Consider the following 21286-nt stretch of genomic DNA (forward strand, 5'->3'; position numbering starts at 1 on the left):
CAAGTGGTTTTGTGAAAAAAAATTATAAAAAAAAAAAAGAAACACACTGCTGAATTACCTCCAAAGAGAAATTAAAAGAGATAAAAGGAGTGTAAAAAAGTAGGAAAAAGATATATGAAACAAAGTTCCAAAACCAAAAGTTCCCTTTCCCATAACAAGCAACCCTCAAATTAAGTCTTAGCTGAAATTTCATTCTCAAATTAAAAGCTACCTTTATTAATATTATTATTATTATTATTATTATTATTATTTATTTGTCTTTCTCTTCCTTTGATCACTCTCTTCTCTTCTTTTCTTCAATCTTCTCCTCTTCTCTTCTTTTTTTCTCTTCTTTTTTTCCATGGCTAATGAAGATAAAGATCAATTTCACTTTGACCCTTTCTATTACAACAATCATGAACTCAACCAATCAAACTTTCCCTTGTTTAGAATGATTACTACTTCTTCTTCATCTCATCATCATCAAGAAGGGTTTATTGATAACAACACTACAAGTTTCACTGATTGTTTGTTACATGGTAATTCCATGGATTATAACACTCTCTCTAGAGCCTTTGACTTGTCTTGTTCTTCACCTGAAGTCATCTCATCATCCATTGATGAAAACAAGAATCAACTACCATCAACTGTTGTTGGTGGAGACTCAACAACACTCAATTCCTCAGTTTCTTCTTCATCTAATGAAGCTGATGCTTCACTCACTGAAGAAGACTCATCATCCAAAAGTACCAAGAAACATGAGAAGCAACCAAAAGGGTGTGAAGAAGAAGAAGAAGATGAAGATGCAAAGTCTAAGAAAGAGTAGGTTTTTTTTTTTTTTAAATATCTTTGTTTAATTAAATTTTTTATTTTAATAATTGCTTCTTGTAGATCCGTGGAGGGTAGTAAGAAATTGAGAATAGAAGAATTTTAATTAATTAGTTTAATGTTCTTAATTAAAGACTTTAATTTATTACACTTTCTTTCCTTAGCTTGATTCCTTCAATTGATGATGAATATAGGATCTCTGATTATATTATCTAATTAATAATTTAATTAATTTTAATTTCTTTTTCAAAAGAAAGTTTGAATTACTATACAATTGTATTATGTATGTATATCATGATTTTGTGTCTTTTCAACTATTTATGACTTTTATCATATGAAATGCAATTGGTCAATCTTTTCTCTACTCTATAGCGGCTATGTCATCACATTTTGTAATATAGATGTGTGTGATTTATATATGTATTTCTAAGTTTTTGGAATTTGTCTAAAATGGTAGAGACAAACATAGATATATACTACTTATTATTAACCCTAATGATGTGATAATATTCGTTGCTTTTGAGTTTGGTTATAATGGGGTACATATATATCATGCTGTGAATTTTGACTAATGTTTTGAAACATTTTAGGAATAATAACAATAAGCCAAAGAAGAAAGAGAAAAAGCCAAGAGAGCCACGCTTTGCATTCATGACCAAAAGTGAGATTGATCACCTTGAAGATGGATATAGATGGAGAAAATATGGACAGAAAGCAGTCAAAAATAGTCCATATCCAAGGTTTATTTTATTTTATTTTATTTATTTCCAAATTTCAATATTTCTATATGTGTTAAACCTTTCAAAGAAAAATTGCTAAATTATTATTATTATTATTATTATTATTATTATTATTATTATTATTATTTGGGTTAGATAATTGCTAAATTTAGGTTTTGTAAATGTTTATATCTAATAAGTACTATACTTATAATTGAGTCTCTTTTTGTCATCAATTATATATATGTCTACTAATAATTATGGTAATAATGTAGATATGTTCATAAGCTCATGTTACTTTTAAAAATATATATAATTAGAGACTCATAGAAATTCAAATAGGATGTAATAAGTTAGATTAGTACATGGAGCAAAAGTACCATTAATACTACTACAAATATGGAAACTAGCAAATTTTATGTAAAAATAGTATTTAACGTTTAGTATTCAGTACTTTCACAATTGTAATACACAATTACTTTTATTATTGTAAATTTAATCATTTAATTTTAGGTGAAAACTCAGGTGCAGTCGACTTCACGTAAAGTTGATAAATGAGAGTCGTTAGATAATTTGACTGATTTGACTAAATTTTCATCTAACGGCTCTCAACTATCAACTTCACATGAAGTCGACTGCACCTGAGTTTTCACCTTAATTTTAAAACTGTTATTATCCTAAAAAAATTGATCACCAAATTGTTAGTATTTTAAAATATATATTAAAATATAAAATATATACTAAAAATAAATTAAATAATATATACATAATAACTGATTTAATAATTAATTTTTTTATGTGTAAATAATGTTATATTACAAAAATGCAGGAGTTATTATAGATGCACTACTCAGAAGTGCAATGTGAAGAAGAGAGTGGAGAGGTCATACCAAGATCCATCAATTGTGATCACAACATATGAAGGGCAGCACAACCACCACTGCCCGGCGACGCTCCGCGGCAGCGCCGCCAGCGTGTTTGCTTCTTCACCTTCCCTTTTTGCTTCCACATCCCTAATAAGGCCAACAAGTTTCCCCCAAGATTTCCTCTCTCAATTGCTTCCAACTTACACTACTAACAATAGTAGCACCCATCAACCACTAATAAATAATAATAATCACCATCAAAACCCTATTTTCCAATTAAACCTTGGCCATAATCCTCATTATCCTCCTCCTCCACCGCCACCACAAGAGCATCATCATCATCTTCAATTCCCTCATGACTATGGCTTGTTGCAAGACCTACTACCTTCATTCCCAGGCAAACAAGAACCTTAATTTTGAATTGCACTTCTCAAAATGCAATCTTGTTAGTAGGGTTTATCACTGCAGTTATGATCATGTTATTATTATTATACATTTTTTCTGTAATTTTTATGTATCTTAATATATATAGCTGCAACCGTAATTATGAAATATTATTATATTTAGAAAAGAAAAATCATTGTACTCTTTCCAATTTCCATTATAATGTAGGTGCAAACTCAGATACAGGCGACTTTATGTGAAGTTGATAGCTGAAAGCTGTTAAATTAGTTTGACTGATTTGATTAAATTTTTATCTAACGGCTTTCAGCTATCAACTTCACGTGAAGTCAAATGCACATGAGTTTCCACCTATAATGTATTATTGCATTGTGGGGCTTTATTTGTAGTGAATTACACTGTTCATATATATTTATTAAAGAGTAGATATAAAAGATATACCTATTTACACGACTCTTCCTATTAGTTTTATTTTTTTTTTAGAAAAATAGTTTATGATATAGTATAAGGTTAATTTTATGATGTCTATATATATATTGGTATTTATAATTTGGTATTTAATTTTTATCTAATTTATTATAGAGATATAATAATTTACGTTACTTTCTCTTATTAATTTAAATTTTAAAAAAATGGTATCGTAGTATTTATTTTTTGTAACAAAATTTAAATATTTAAAAATTATTTATTGTTATACTTTTAAAATTAAATATTATTTTTTAATTTTTTTAAGCCAGTTAGACACATCACCTTATAGATACCAGCTATGGTAATCACTTGTAATTCTTTATGACTTAAAAATTTAGAATTAGATTATTATAAATTCTAAAAAAAAATATTTAGTATAAGACAAATTAAAAAAATATCTACGTAAAATTTATAAAATTTCAAAAGAAGTTTTTATTAGAAATGTACTTATTTATATACCCTCGTTTTATATCAAGTTAAATTATTTGGAGAACTGGTTTTATGAAAATAATAATTTCACTTTTTATTTAATTTGATTACTTTATTTCATCGTCCCTAAAGTGATGTATGTGTGTGTATATATGTATTAATATATTATATATATTAATGTGTTTGGAAGACAGGCAGCATCTATCAGTGGGGATATCTTAGTGAATTAAATAATTAGTATTTTTTAGAATTGATGGAGATGACATTGATCTTATTGCTTAAATATAGCTTTGGTAAATTTTGTCAAATTAAGTTATGTCTCATATTTAGAATGAATTGCGCGGTATGATTTCCGATTTCAAAATTCACATTAATTATTGAATATTATCTATATTATCAAATAATATCAAAAGTTATGTTTCTGAGTTTAATATTATATATAATATTGTGTTAACTTAGATCCGATTTTTCATTATTTATTTATTTAATTATTTACAATGGAAGAAGGTTTGACAAGACAATTAAAAGGAGGTGCAAAATTAAAGTATGCAACTACAGAAAAGGGAAGCGTTTTATTTATGTGGCAGAAATGCAACATCAACTAGGAATATTTGCAAATTAACATCTCTAATAATATAAATTATTCGTTTAATTTATTTAAGTAAGTAGTGTAAAGAATTTAAGTTTATTTTGTATATATATCATAATTCATTGATCAACAAAAAATCTTTAATTAAGTGAAGTTTAAAGTTCACTACAGATTAGTCTTACCATGTGAAAAAGAAAATTAGAAGGTCGAAATTTGTGCGCAATTGTCTTTTGTTAAAGATATAACCATTAGTGTTACCTTCTCCTATAAACTTAAGCTTTTGGAATGAGTGGTTTCATGACATGGTATCAAAGCTCTATGTCCAAAAGGTCAAAAGTTTGATCCTTAGTTTCATAACAGTCTTCATCATGTGAAGTTGATATTTGAAAATTATTAGATAATTTAATAAATTTGACTAAATTATCATTTAATTTAATGGTTTTTACTATAAATTTCAAATAAAGACAATTATATGTGAATGTTTACCAAATTAAAAATATTATATCAATTTAAGTGATATTTATTGGTGTATAATATATAGTTAATTATACATTTAATTTACAATTTTTTTTTAGAAATTCAAATTTCCGTGGGAGGGTTATTGAAGACAGTTGTGTGCACATAGATGGCTATTCAAATTCAATTCGCCGGTGTTTCATCAATTTTGGTTTTTGTTTGCGTGTCTAACTGCTTTTGATTAAATTTATGGACGGATACCTAACTTTCAAGTTTCAACACTCATATGATATTGATGAATGATATTTTGATACGATAATAATCATTTCTTTTTCTTTTTTCCCCTCATGATTTAAAATGAATGATATAAGTTTAATTACTCTGTTGGTCTCTATAGTTACGCAAAATTTTCAATTAGATCCCTATATTTTTTTTCTTTTAATTGAGTCCTTGCACCAAAGTTTTCTTTTTAATTAGGTCTTTACACTTTTTTTTCTTTTATTTAGGTTCCTGTATGAATTCTTTTTTTTTTTTAGTTGGGTTCCTATAAAATTAAGTCAATTACTACTAAGAGAGACTTAATAATTGGTACAGGACCCAATTAAAAAAAATATAGAAATCTAATTGAAAATTTCACGAAACTATAAGAACTAACAGAGTAATTAAACCATATATATAGCTCTAGGTATTTCATAGGATTTATTAAAGTTTAATTTACTCCTCATATGTTATTATTTGATGCGACTTTTTATCTGTCAATAAAATCATTATATATGAAGCCCTATACCAATTAAAATTATAGAGTTACTTTTTAAGTAGAAATAATTCTTTTTTATTTTATAAAAATTAATTTTAATATATAAAAAGACATTTCCAATTAATATGATATTGGAGTAATAATTTCCAAGTGTTTGACAAAAATAATATATAGTCACAAAGAAAAATTCTAAGTGACCAGCATTTTTTTCTTATATTTAAACTAATACTACCCATTTTTTTTACACTAAAAATACTAATTCTTAAATAATCTAAATGCATACATAATTGTTGGTGTTGACCAATAGACAATAGTACTACATGATTTGGTTAATTAAATGATTATACAGTTAATGAGGTTAATTAACTTGTGGTAAGCAAGTATTAATTGATTAAGTGGCGTAGTTTAGCGGGATAGCTACTTAAGTAGTTAAAGAGATTGTTGATTTAGTTTTATATTTATAAGCAATTTGTGAACTGTTTATTACTTTACTATATATAATGAACAGTAATCCAAATTGCCATTCAAGTATTCAATTTAAGTAAATTTTTTTATATATTGCATTTATATATCCATGTTTTATAGTATATAGCTATATTCTATATTTTTTTAAAAGTAATAAAAAAACATATTTAAAACTATGTCACAATATTTTAGTCGAACACTTTAATTTTTAATAAATTTTAATTTTTAAAATTTTTATTTTGTTAAATAAATGAGTCTTTATATCAGATTGTTCGTTTATATAAAATGATTAATAATATGAGAATAATGTTTAAATTTTTAAAAATTATTATATCTTTATTAAATAATAATAAATATTAATTTGTGTAATCTTTTATTAAAATATGACGTAAAAATTATTTTTTTAATAAAATAAAATATTAAAAATTGATTTAATAACTAAATTTTTTAAAAATTAAAATATCACCGGATTATATAGACTCCTTTAAATTTATTTGGATATTATTCTTAAAAATGTCAAGAAGAAAATGTCAGCTAAAAAAATTGGACATAGAAATAGAATGAGTATTATATTTTAACGTGATAATTTTTTGTGTTTTTTAAAACTATAGGAGGTACATAAATCGGACCCTCCGATTTGTGTTTAAAAAATTTTAAAAATTTGGGGTACACAAATCGGACGGTCCGAGTACAAAAATCGAACGGTCTGATTTCTGTACCTCTTAAAAATCAGACGGTCCAATTTATACTCAGTAAATTAAATCATCCTACATTTTAGTAAAATACAACAGTAAATTACAATTTAAAAAAACACTATTATTAACCCAATATTAAAAATAAAAATGTGAAAAATGTCAGGAGTTGAATACACATCAGACAGACGTATTAAAAACTAAGTTACCAAAAAAATCTTAAATTGAAATCTCTGTCTTAAACAAGAGAAATTGATATAGTAAAAAACTAAGTTACCAAAAAAATCTTAAATTGAAATCTCTGTCTTAAACAAGAGAAATTGATATAGTAAAGATGAAAACTCAGGTGCAGTCAACTACAACTGCACGTGAAGTTCATAGTTGAGAGCCATTAAAATAATGATCACAATAAGTCACAAGACAAAAATTGTGCCTTTTTTTTTTGCAGCTACAAAGTTTGTAGGAAACACAAGCAAGGAAGCATTATGACTAAAAAAATTGGATTACCATAATCAACGGCACTAACAGACAGTTTAACATGCAATATTCAAATCTTATTACGTCTTCAAATTAATTTTCATGAATGAATCATTGAGTGCCTCCTTTATTGGTTGCTCTGCCGCCATGCATGCTTTCAATGAATCACATTTTTTAAAAAATAAACAAATTTAATGATACTAGTTCTACCTATGAAGCACGGACACTTTGTTGAGTTGTTGTGTCCGCGTGTCGGACACATTTCGGACACGACACTCACCGACACTCGTCCGACACGCGTGTCTGTTGTGTCCAACCGTGTTTTAATAAAAAATAAAAAATTCTTCTCCGCATACATCTGGACACACCTAAATACCATCACGTGTCAGTGTGTCCTGTCTTATTCTTAACATATATTTTTAAAATAAATTTAGATATAATATATATATTATTATTTATTAAAACAAAAAATATTTTAAATACTTGATATAATTAAAATAAGACATTAAAAATAATTAAAAATTTTAATTTATATTTTAATATCAATAAAATATCAAAATATCATTACGATTTATCTAAAAAATACTTTATATTTTATATGTATGCGTGTCCCCGTGTCATGTAAGATTTTAAAATTCGTGTGTCAGCGTGTCCCGTATCGTGTCGTGTCCCGTGTCCGTGTCAGTGTCTTTGCATCATAAAGTTCTACTAATTATTACTAGTATTTCTTAATTACAAATTATTTAATATTAAATTATTAATAAGTTTATCAACCAATTAATTGATGTTGTATAAGAAAATAATAACAATTATCCTGTAACTATATCGGTATTTCAATAAAAGGAAGTTTAAAGAGCTAACTACAATATATATAAGTCAATTAAGTCAATTCTTTTTATTTCTGATTTAGTTTAATATAACAAATTTGTTTTTAAATTAATTGGTTAGGGTTGGCTTCACTCCTAATTGATTTTCTATCAGAATTTTTTGGATAAGAAACCCTAGTTTATGTTAAACGCTGACTTCTAAAGTCTCACCATAACAAATATCCTTAACTAAGCCAATGGAGTCGATTTTTGGATTTCTTATATATAGTAATAATTAAAGCTTAAAATTAAACGTTGTAGAAAATACCATAAACTTGTTACTTGTATATGTATATATGGAGTTATAGAGGTAAATAATAAAAAATTCGTTGAGTTGTCTTGTTAAAATTTTATTTTAATATGTAACTAATAAGTAATATATAAATTAATTATAATTTATAAATTATAAATTTAAAATTTATCTAATATCAATTTAGATTTTTTAAATTTATTGTCTTGAGTTATAATTTACGAATAAGCTTTTCAATGAATTTATTGTTGAGAATAAATAGAGATAAGAGATGAAACTAACTGTAGTGTGAGGCATGTAATTAGAAGTTAGTTATGCTGAGTTGTCAAGTTTGTTAAAAAGAGTAATTAGTTGTTAGAAAAATCTGTTTCAGCTATGACTACAAATACAAGAGTAAACCTATTCTGTAAAAAAGTTTTTTAGAATTAATAAACTCAGTTTTTCGTTCTCTTGTTTTTTTCTCTCTGCTCTCTGCTCTTTTTCTCTCTCCCTCTTAGCTCTCTTTTTCAGATCTAACAGAATTTTTTTGATACTTTCTCACTTATGGATTTGTCAAATTTTTAAACAAAACGAGCTCAAATCTTAAAATAAAAAAAAAAACTATAAAAAGTAACAAGTTTAAATATGAATAATATATTTACAATATGAATCAAGTCCATTTAAGACAAGATTTAACTCGACTAGGCACCATTTTTCCACATATGGAGTATCATAAACATAATAGAGGAATGTTAGGGGTCAGTAATTTTGGTGTTTTGTAATTATCAATTGACCATTAATTATGTTTTTAATGGTGTGAAATTACATCTAATGGTGGGAGATTACTCACTTTTGTTTTGATAGTTAAGTATTGGCCAGAAAACACAAAAATTGTTGGCCCCTAAACTTTTCCAACATAATAAGATGAAAAACTATTTTCTACTTCCTCAATATCTAATCTTATCATCCATGGATTTTTCTATTTATTTATTTTACATAATAGGTAGAAATGAGTATTCAATAACACAAAGGATCGGATATACTCGAGTCCTAGGAAAAGGGGGAAAATAGTGAAAATTAGACATAATATCACCTTCTCACTTCCATCAATCGTACCATTTGTTTGTCCTAATTACATTCCAAATAAATTAAATATTCAATAATACACTAACTAAGCCATAAATCCAATAACATATATCCATGGTATAGCTTCTAAACCAATAGACCATCATTTCATGACTTGATTAATTTTTAGAAGAATATTATTATCAAGTTTATGAGCTCGTGGTTACCCCAAAAAAAAAAAATAATTGAATGATTACATTAAAATTAAATTCTATATTATTATGCAATTATTCTACTATTCATTACAGTTATCCAATTATTCATCATTATCTCCCACTTAATTATTGAAAAGTCCCATTGTTACAATATTTAAATGAAATTGTGGACAAATAGTTAAGAATATATGATTTTACTATTTTAGCAATAACCATAACGTCCATAAGAATAATCTGATTTGCACAATCTATAAGAGTATATGTATTTACATTATTGACTATCTTTATATATCGAATAAAATTTTATTTTAGTCCCTAATAATTTTTATAAATAACAATTTATTACATTCTAATAAAACTAAAATACTATTTTGACTCATCTATTTATAATTATTTTCAGATATTTTAAATTCTCTGTTAAATAGTAACGACAAAATTCTAACAGTACTATTAACTAGTTATATAGTTAAAATTTTACCGTTATCATTTGACAGAAAATTTAACAAATTAAAAAAATTAAAATATCTAACGAAATAAATGGATAAGAATTAAAATGATATTTTAATTTTATTAAGATGCAGATCATCACTTATAAATATTATTAGGGGTCGAAACGAAATTTCACTCTTATATATTTTTCCCAACACTACAAATATGCTACAAATTCATTTAATTCAAATATAAAATTTAAACGAAGAAAAAAAAAAATCCAGCTATGCAACAGTTGTGAAAACCGTCACTATCACTGACACTTGTCAACAATCACGGCTTAATTTGTCTCCATATTCATATTCATACATAGAAACAAATAATTAAAGTTGTCATCCAATTCCATATAGTTTTTTTTTTTTCTTCCTTTTTATATATATGTTATTTGAGTAGAATGCAAGCCATATACTCAGATGCTGAATACAATAATGGTTGCATCTATTGAATATTGAAACCAATTTTACAGTGTCTATATTTTATTAAAACTATAATTAAATATTTAGTATAAAATTAAAATAAATAAAAGATAAGAGATAAAACTAAAACAAAGTATACAAACGTTTTGAGGGTTATTTTAATTAATCCTTAACCCAATAATATTCTAAAAATTGAAATTAAGCATATAAATTAATAAATACTTCATTAATTATTTTCTTTTATTAAGATATTTTAGAATGTTATTTTACTAATTTTAGTAATTGAGAAAAATAAAAAAACTAACTCAATTTATTATAACAAAAAAATTATTAATTATTAATGAAGAAATTACTCCTGCTTTTGAATTTTTTTTTTCCCAAACAAATTGGACTTACTGATAAATTAGAAACTTAGAAGTTAGAAGTATAGAATCCATCTAGCATCAACTTAGAAAGCCATGTGTTTAATGAGGAAGCAATGAGGGGGAAATTACACATGAATAATAATGATTAATAGTGTTGAAAAAGAAATACTAATATATTATTTTTCATGGTTTGTATACTTTTATGTTGCTTATACAAATGGACTTCTTTTTATATTTAATTTTTGCCTTGCAGCATGAATGAACTCTAAATCAAATGTATAGTCTTTTCATTCTCATTTAAAGGTTTCGGATTCAAGTGTCTCAGTTATATAATACTAATTACATCATTAATTAGCATGGCTTATACCAGCCATGATTTTGGTGTTTAATTTTTTCGGATTAATTTATTCTCAAATAATTAATTTCATGAAACAAAATATTTGGACAAATGGTAACAAAATTTATTTTTAAAAATTCCATTAACCCCTATGATGCACGGACACTAACACGGACACGGGATACGACACGACACGAAACACGCCGACACGCGAATTTTAAAATCTTACATGACACGGGGACACGCATATATATAAAATATAAAGTATTTTTTAGATAAATTGTAATGATATTTTGATATTTTATTGATACTAAAATATAAATTAAAATTTTTAATTATTTTTAATGTCTTATTTTAATTATATCAAGTATTTAAAATATTTTTTGTTTTAATAAATAATAATATATACTATATCTAAATTTATTTTAAGAATATATGTTAAGAATAAGACTGGACACGTGGACACGTGATTGTATTTAGGTGTGTTCAGGAATGTCCGAAGAAGAATTTTTTATTTTTTATTAAGACACGCGTGTCGGACGAGTGTTGGTGAGTGTCGTGTCCGAAATGTGTCCGGCACGCGGACACGATAACTCAGTGAAGTGTCCGTGCTTCATAGATTGACCCTCATTAAAAGAATAAATACACTTCTCCAATGTTCTATGAATAATATTATTATTATTTTATTTTTTTAAATTCCAAATAATAAAACGATAATGAAAGATGTATTGAACTACAAAACCAAAAGGCAAAGAACAAGAATAGTGAATGAGTTGTAAATATGGAATATTGAATTTTAAACAACAACTATGTTCATTCATGCATTTTATATTGGAGTACCTTATAAAAATTGTATTTAAGTATCTTATAATAACCATTTTATATTTTGTTATTATTCGTCAATTCAACGAACCATTGAAATGTTTGGAGCTTTTATTTTTCTAATACCTTAGGAAATATGGATGTAAAAAGTTGAGAAGTAGAACTTGCATTCATGCAATTAAATTTGAAAATCAAAATTGATTACCAAAAAATTACATTCTCATCCGTTATTGATTAAAAAGACAATATAACTTTTTAATACCCCATCAGGACCGGGTAGTTGAATGTTCCATAAGCATATATTTAATAGAGATATAAAAATATTTATTTTGAATTTTTTAAAATTTAAATTCAATTCAATTTTAATTTTAATTTCTTTTCTCTTAAGAAAGTAATTTTTTAAAAAAAATTTCAACGACTCATAAAAATTAACATAAATACATAATAGGTGATTTTGGATCGAAGTAATGAACATAATTGAAGATTGCGATAATATTACATGGTGATAATTAAATTGCTGTCGAATAAAGAGAATATGAAAGGAAAAGGAAAAAACTAGAAAGAGAAAGAAAACAATACAATATAATATAAGTGATGAGACAATATAGATAATATGGTGACAAGATATAATATTATAATGAAAATAAAAATTAATAATTTTAAAAGAATAATAAAATTATTAAAGATAATTTAAGATGTTGAACATAAAATTAAAAAGATAAAACAAATGTTTTTGATCTATTAAAATAATATTTAAAAATAAAGAATATTTTCAATATAAATTTTATATCTGCTTCAATAGGAGTGAAAAAATAAATAAATTTAATAATATTTACAAATAACTTATTTGTAAATAATGTTATAAATTTTTATTTTTATTTTGTTACATATAGTAATAATGTAATAATTTTTTCATCGTACCGTATTTATTTTAAATTTAATTTTTAATAATTGATATAAAATTTATAACTTATAAATAAAAATAAAAAATTAATTTTTAAAAATAATAAAAAAACAGCTGAACAAATAAACCACTAGTTACTAATAATTTGTTAACAATTAACAGCCGGGTGACTCGACTCATTCACAAAAAGATAGTCATAACATATAATATACATGAGTAATTTATATAGGATAACTACTCACATAAAAATGTTTTTTTTTTTTTTTAAATATGATAATTGAGAATTGTTAGATATTTTAATACACTTAATTAAATTATTTAATATAATATATCTCTCTTAATTATTACCTTCATATAGAGACATTTTTGTATGAATAGAACCATCTTTATATATAGAGAAAAAGGAAAATAATTCAATCGACTAAAAGTATTCATAATATAACATGCATAATACCATAATGGCATAATGTGATTTAGAAATATTCAAATTCAAACTGATTCAAATAAAATTGTTCATTCAATTCAATTTAAATTAAAAACTAATTAAAATTACACTAAGTTATATTAAATTGTAATCTTTTTCAAATCACATAGATTGTATTCCTATTCAATATTCTTCAAGTTGATGTTAATTTCAATTGAAATTTTACTTTTAGAAGTTAAATCCACCTATTTTTTTAAGGAAAAAAAGAAGAAGAAGAAGAGCATAATTCAATATGCAAATATTATGCAATAGTGTTGGATTCAAACAAGAAGGTTTGGACAAGTTGCCCCATTCCCAATGCAATGGAATTTGTAAAGTGGCAGCAGAGAAAAGATTGGCATTGATGCAACCAAGTACTGCACCCTCTGAATGAATATAATCATCTATGTACATACATACATTCATACATACAACACTGCTTTTGTCAGAAAAAGAAAAAAAAAAAAAACATTATTTTGTTGGAAGCCTTTGAATTCATTTTGTTTGACTGCATGCCCAATAAATGCTACTTCAAGTTCAAGACACTACCTAGTAATACTATACACATGTTTTTTTTTTTTTTCATTTTGATCAATTAAAAAAAAAGATTATATTTTTTTTGAAATAAATAACAAATATAAGAACTTTAGTGCTAAGAAGTTTCCCTGCCAAATTCTAATTCTATCTTAATAGTTAATAGGACTAACAAAATTGTCACAATTTATTTTCTGTCACACAAGACTTACAGATCTACTACTACTAATAAGGGAATTTAACAATTGTAGTATTCAAGTTACCATTGATATTAATGGAATGGAATAATTATTATTTGGAAAGGAATAAAAAAATGAGCATAACTAGCTAAGCCAACCATATTGGCATCTTGAAATGGGAATTTTTTTTGTCAGAAAAAAGAGATTTTTGTCTACACCTTACAATACCCATTTCCTGTTAAATCATTGTGGCAACTTGGAATTTGAATGGCATTATTATCAATATTATTTTAACATTTCAAAGTAAGTGTTAATCAGATACTTAACAAAATCAGATGGATATTAAGGTAACATTTTCCTATAACTTAACTAAATACTTTAACAAGCAAACATATATAATTGTGGGAAGAAAATGAAGCCAAATAAATATTAGTTTCTAACTTTCTCCACTCTCATGGAGAGTTGATAGAGTCCAAAAAATTAACAATCATGTAAATGAAAGATAGGCTTAGAACTCAGAAGACATCTCTGTACAACATTGACACTATCATTGGCATCACTGATTCTCATTCTACCCTCCTCTTCTCAGACATGGTTGGTGTGTTATGTGTATCATACTAGTCTTCAATGGCCACATTGAATGAAAAAGTGAAAAGAAAAAAATGCTTCATTATCAGAATGGAATATATGATCAGATTCTCTTCTTAGATGCAGGCAAAATTTTCTTACAGGGCATTAGCTTGGACATATATATGGAATGTTTCTTGTTACCGGAGCGAGTACAACCGGAATTGTACCTTGTCGTGTGGTTCTCAATCCTGTCCCTGTCCCTCCATTCTCGCCGGCACAATGCCTTCGGAATTCCCTGCCTTTTCGCCATTGGATGGACCGCAACTAACAGACTCGATTTCCATGCTGGCAGTGCGGCTCTTTCTATTCCTTCGATCCTGGAAGGACGATTATATCAATCAGTTGTGTAGTTTAAGTCTAGTGTTTTCGAGTCTTTCGACAAGCATCGAGTCAAGAAGACTAAGGATCTATGATCAACTCAATAGATAAACTTTGGTAAGAATGCATATAGGATAAAGATTTTGAGAAAATGTTGTAAGAGATTCAAGAGCAAGGAATCCTAAAACAAAACTTAACTTAGAAGACAAGTTATAGAATGCAAACCTCTCGAAATGGATATTCATCGGCTTCAAGCATCCTTACAACTTGACTCATTTTAGGCCTTTTATCCGCATCAGGATCGACGCACCTCAGCGCAACAAGAAGGGCACGCTTCAAAGCGCGTGTTGTTGGTTTAACCTCAAGTCTCGAGTCAACTACTTCCTCGGCCCTCCTTGTTCCCACCATCATCTTGAGCCATTCAACCAGATTAACCTGTCATGACAATAGATTTAAGTCCATCAGCTACATGAAGAGTAACAATAACTTGAAAGAATAGAGAAATGGATTAGATACCTCATTAGGCGGCCGAGCATAGTCTACAGGGTCCCTTCCGGTAACTGCTTCCAGCAGGAGGACACCGAAGCTGTAAATGTCGCTCTTCTCATTTAAGAGGCCACTATTAGCATATTCTGGTGCCACATAACTGTAATACACAATAGGAGTAAGTGTTCAAAAGTGTTCAAATCCTTTAAATAACACAAAAGGAAAGGCGTGACGAAATGTACTGCATACCCAAATGTTCCCATAACTCTAGTTGTTATGTGACTTTCTCCTGAATCCAATAGTTTGGCCAGACCGAAATCAGAAACCTTTGCGTTGAACTCGTCATCGATCAATATATTGCTAGACTTTATATCCCGGTGAACAACTTTCGGTTCAATTGCTTCATGTAAGTAAGCAAGCCTGCCAAGAATCAATTGTCTCATGTTAAAACTCAACTGTAGTATTCTAAATTTAAGATAAAAGTAGGTATGTGTTAAACTTACGCTTTGGCTGTGCCGAGCACAACTTTGATGCGTGCCTCCCAAGTTAGTGTCCCCTGTTCCATGGAGCCATGCAGCCATTGCTCTAAGTTACCATTATTCACATATTCATACACTAGCAGCCTGAATATCGATCGTCACGACAGAGAAAGAAACACAATTAAGCTAAAATGCTATTGCTATGTACTTAAAATGAATTGCTTGGCTAAAAATAAGTACCTGTTAACACCCTCTACGCAATATCCAAGCAGGCGCACGAGATGTTTATGTCTAACATGGCCTATCGCCTCGACTTCAACCCTGAATTCTTTCTCTGCTTGTCCCCTATTTTCAGTCACAAAAGAACAACCACCAAGCTTTGATAACTAGATCGAAAGAATCAAGAAAGGTTGGAAGGAAGCAAATCAACTACACTATAAACTAGAAGTATCCTTACAAATTGTTAAGAAGCTTCTTTACTGCCACCTCGCTTCCATTGATCAATCTGCCCCTATAAACAACCCCATAGCCACCCTCACCGATAACATTCTCTTGCGAGAAACGATTGGTTGCTAGTTGAAGATCTCTGAGTGTAAACCAGTGGCCCCACCCGAGATGAGAAAATTCCGGCAACCCAACTAAAGGAGAGGCAGTCACCATCCCTCCTCCATATGACAACATAGATTGCTTCTTACCATTCCCGGAACTTCCTTCTTCCCCGGACATCGAACTAAATCCTCTCTCGTGGTGATAGCTTGAACTGCACTGACTAATATTATCATGATCACTGGATTTGCTCATGGCCAAATGAACTGTTATCTTCTCTGAACTCTTATCATTTGCCTTGTCATGAACTGAAACAGACACATTTTCCGGCTCCACATAAGAACTCTGCACCCCAACCTTATCAACCCTGATATCTTTCGACACATTCGGTATCTTGGATTGAGAGTACTTGTCAACAGATCTCCTAGACTTTCTCCGAAACATCACCCATATAGACAATACACCAAGAATCAGCACTATAAAGGCACTGACTCCGATCCCAATCAAAACCCATCGTTTCAAACCGAAAAAAGATGTCTTCTTCGACAATTCGACATTCAAAGAACTATTCGATGACATAGTTGGTAGCTACAAAGTGATCAATTTCTCCCTCCAAGCTCCTCCAGCTGGTAGAATTAAGGCATTCCCACCTGAATGTAAGAACCTAGTTAAGTATTCCCTTTACACAATGCTTCTAAACACAAATGAAAAAGCTGAACATTCTAATTTGCAGCCAACATATCAGCTCTTGCAATTGCAACAATCTCACACAAAAAATTCCCAAAATCAACATGTCAACTAATCACTCATTGAAGCTTTATCATGATATAAAGATAATGCTAGACTCCAAATTTTCAATAAGATAACTTTCAAGATCTTAGATTATCAAGGATTACTAAGGCACACAGCAAAAACAATCCAATTCATTGAAGGAAAAGTGTATGGGATTCATTTAGGCCAAAACCTAAAACAACACTCAAAGCATTGAACAATAAAAAAGGCACACACTGTAAAATTCACAATTTAATGGAAAAGTAAAAGCACCTATATTGATCATCATTCCCATAAACAAATTCCAATTGAAAAGAAAAGAGAACTAGCAAAGCATCACTTATGATCCAAGTAAACAAAAGATAAAGAAGAATGTGAATTATCCATTAAATTTATGTATAGTAAAACAAAGGTGGCTCAGAAGAACAAAAGCATTTACCAGCCTCCTATATCTTCCTACCTTGAGAACCCCACTGAAGGAAGCAAAAACAAAGAGGCTTAGCCTCAATGATCCACAGAGAGAGAAGCACAATAATAAACCCTACTACAACAAATTCCAGATGCTGCAAAAAGAAGATGCAGTGGTACATACAAGTGGTCCTAATAGAAAACCAAAAGAACTCAAAGGGTAAGAGAAGTTAATGAAAAAAACACAAATTGGAGAGGAATGCCAGACAAAAATCTAATTTTGATGGTGAAGATTTGGAAGGAGGGTTAGAATTGGAAGATTATAGAGAAGAAAAAAGGAAAAAGGTGGCAAAATGGTTGGTGGGGTGTTGTTGTTGTGGTTGAGGTGCAAGGAAGGGCTTATAGGACCTTAACTAGCTGGAAAGGAAGCTTGGTTTGCAGTGGAGGAAACCACAGAAAAGAGAGAGAGAGAGAGAGAGAGAGAGAGAGAGAGTAGTAAAGGAAAAGCAAGAATATATGAAAAATAAAAGAAAAAAAATGAACAGGAGCGGTTTCTATGGTTTTGGTCTAAGAAAAACAAAATATATTGTAATGAATGATGAATATGAGCAACAACACAACATCAAAAGTAAAGTGAGAGAGAGAGAGAGAGAGAGAGAGAGAGAGAGGTCAACCTGAATCAAAGAAAGGAGAATGCAAAGTCTCTCATCAAATCTAGAGCTTCAATACATGTGTTGTCTACTTAGTACTAAGCGAAAACATGTAAAAATCTTAAATACACCAAAATCTTAGAAACATTACATCATGCCATCATCCTTTGCTAACTGGTAAGTGCTAAACTGCTACCTATTTTTTTTTATGTCAATTTTTTCTTCTTTTTTTTTTTTCAATTTTATACATGCCAAAATTTCAATTGGGGTGTTTTGTTTTACATTAAAAGAAAAAAAAAACAAAATTGGAGTTTTTAATTTTATTTTATGCAGGACTGAGACACCATATTCTAAAGGGAAAATATTTTTTCTTTTTTTTTTGTGAAATTCTAATTCTGTATGATGGTAGCACTGCAGCTTTATAGCAGGCTATGTGGAGCACCTAATTTGGAACATTTGGTGTTAAAAATGAAAAGACAAATTGCATTTATTCAAATTGGAAAATGTATATTTCTACTTTTTATTTTTTGAAATTCTAAACATAAATCATGGAAAATTGGTGTTGAAAGTTTATTGTAATTTAAACTTCTATTGTGACCTAATTGTAATTATTTATAAATCATTAATGGCTTAATTTCATCCGTTAATGCTAATGTTTGATGGACGCAGTAGATTAAAGATTATAACACATATAAAAATGGTCCTCTCTCTGCCTCAACACACACGACGTTTTACAGTTTTCACTTACTGAAAAGAGCGTGAAACTGCCATCCTGATGAACGTCTTAAGGAAAGGAAGAGGAGAAAAACCAGTGTTGGAGATCAACTCTACTGTAACCAAAACTCAACAAAATCAATCTTAAAATTCAACTCTACCGTCAGGACTTATTATGGCAACCAATTCAGGTATGAAAATCATAACTTTTAAGATTCTAATTAATGCTTCCGCTAAAATAAGTTTACAATTGGGTATCTAATTTAATTGAAAGAATATATGTATTCCTTTTACTTGTTATTAGTGTCAATTTTCTTAAGATTAATATATTGGATTCAAATGTTTCTAAAAATTGTTTTAGAGTGATTATAGTGTAAATTTTATTTTTTTCACATTTTTAAATTTACAAATATCTTCATAAATCACAATTTTTAAATTGAGAAATTCTTAGAGATCAATAATTTTTAGTATTTTTTATCATCATTTGATCAGTACAAAGCCACAAACACTAAATTATCTTTAACAAGTAAATTTTATTAATTTTTGTATACAAATTCTAAAAAATATGAGTGTAAATTGTATTGATTCATGTATATAAAATTCTAGTAAATACAGGTGTAAACTATATGCTTCTTGTATGTAAAATTTCTATAAATATGGGTATAAATTATTATTGGCAAAAAATAATAATATTTACTGATCATGTAACATTGTTCTTTTAAATTAGGATTACAATATTTTAATAAATTGCTGATTAAAAAAATTATTCAATATAAATTACTCACAATAATCGTATAAATATAACATTATTATTATTATTATTATTATTATTATTATTATTATTATTATTATTATTATTAAGGTGAGTGATTAGAGAGAAATTAATTGACAATTTTGTTTGGTTAGAATATAATTTTATTAGTTTTATTTTGTAATTGCAAACTGTATTATTATATATATGATGATGATCCATTGTAGGATATTTGGAATTAATTAAATGGATAATATCATCATAATAAGGTAGCATTATTACATGTGCGTGTATATATAATATAAATAAATGTAAGATTATTTGTTGTGGATCGATATCTAAAATTAAATGATATTTTAGGATAAGAACTATGAATTGATTACAAATTCATATCCTAAATTTTTTTTGGAAAATAGAATCCTAATTTCAGTAAAAGATCTTCTTAATAAATATTTATAGAATACTATATAGAAATTTTTTGAAAACTTTAATTTAGAATGTAAGTTTGATACAAGGGTGTTTATGGGTCGGGTAAAATCGGATTTGATGTGATCTAGACCCAACCCAAAATATATACCGGGTCTATTTGTTAGATTCGAACTCGGTCCCAAACCCGATGAAACCTACACACTTTCGGGCTACGATTATACCGGATAAAAACCGGGTGAAAATCGGGCTGTTAACATTACCTTCTTGTAAGCTAGCAAGTGAAAATATCTAAATTTTCAAGACTCTAATCATTATTTGACATCGTAAAATTCACTTAGAAAAATATAACAAGAACCAACCATTTTCTAAAATTAAAAAATAAGCACAATCAATATTAATATTGTCTAATAACACCAAATATTAAGGTTTACAATATTTAAATTCCACATAAGAATAGTTATCATCTATCACTAATAACACAAAAATTAATTGTGTATGATAACCAGATCACTGGGTCGAATTTAGGTGACCCGAGCTATGGTTCGGACCCAATCCGAAATAATAATCGATCTATTTTTAAGATCATTATCCAACTCTAAACCTAATAAAATTACACCAAATTAACTCCTAAAAAATTTGGACCGGACCAAATCTTCAAACCGAATGGGGCCATCAACACCCGTATAGCCATGTAAAAGAGAGATATAACAAGCTTTACATGAAGTTTAAAAGGTATATTAATTAAAACATATTACTTTTTCAACATTTTTTTTATGTTTTTACAAAATATTCAGTAGTGTTTGATTTGTTGAATCGTACGGTAACTTTTTTACCATATTTTCTTGAGGGAAAAAAATTAGATATACCCAACAATTGCAAATCTTGGGAGAGAAAAACTATACTTATTATTGGGAAGAAAACTAAAATAATATTATCAACCCACTAAATGAGAAAAAAAAAGGACAAATAATAATCAAAGTAAATGGGAAAATATAATTAATTTTTATAAAGGGGAAAAGTTGAAACTTTTTTATTTTTTATAAGTAGTTCATCAAAATTATTTTTAAAGATAACTTTTTAAATATGTAATGTC

General features: G+C 27.8%; 2 protein-coding genes across 10 annotated transcripts; one reads left to right on the forward strand and one right to left on the reverse strand.

Annotated features, from left to right (window-relative positions):
- The first annotated feature begins 251 nt into the window (after nt 1-251).
- On the forward strand, nt 252-3228 carry LOC107608041 (WRKY transcription factor 28). The gene is made up of 3 exons (XM_016309933.3): nt 252-801; nt 1398-1547; nt 2356-3228. Exons 1-3 carry the CDS (start codon nt 341-343, stop codon nt 2804-2806), a joined length of 1062 nt encoding a protein of 353 aa, XP_016165419.1. The 5' UTR covers nt 252-340; the 3' UTR covers nt 2807-3228.
- Nucleotides 3229-14410: 11182 nt separating this feature from the next.
- Nucleotides 14411-18457, reverse strand: LOC107609185 (putative receptor-like protein kinase At2g42960). Of its 9 annotated transcripts, none has more exons than XR_015892146.1 (9): nt 18324-18457; nt 16382-17120; nt 16165-16269; nt 15949-16068; nt 15695-15865; nt 15476-15605; nt 15185-15394; nt 14741-14958; nt 14411-14633 (listed from the first exon to the last, which is right to left on the reverse strand). XR_015892146.1 is itself a non-coding variant. In XM_088493280.1 (9 exons), exons 3-9 carry the CDS (start codon nt 17047-17049, stop codon nt 14824-14826), a joined length of 1539 nt encoding a protein of 512 aa, XP_088349406.1. In that variant the 5' UTR covers nt 17050-17120; nt 17702-17841; nt 18324-18398; the 3' UTR covers nt 14411-14823. The 9 variants fall into 9 exon arrangements, 6 of the variants coding, with proteins under 6 accessions (XP_088349406.1, XP_016166536.1, XP_088349407.1 ...); XR_015892145.1 differs by lacking the exon at nt 18324-18457 and adding an exon at nt 17702-18246; XR_001613100.3 differs by lacking the exon at nt 18324-18457 and adding an exon at nt 17681-18185.
- Between the last annotated feature and the right edge of the window lie 2829 nt (nt 18458-21286).

This window comes from Arachis ipaensis, chromosome B7 (assembly GCF_059453495.1).
Source record: "Arachis ipaensis isolate K30076 ecotype BB chromosome B7, ASM5945349v1, whole genome shotgun sequence".
Lineage (NCBI taxonomy): Eukaryota > Viridiplantae > Streptophyta > Magnoliopsida > Fabales > Fabaceae > Arachis > Arachis ipaensis.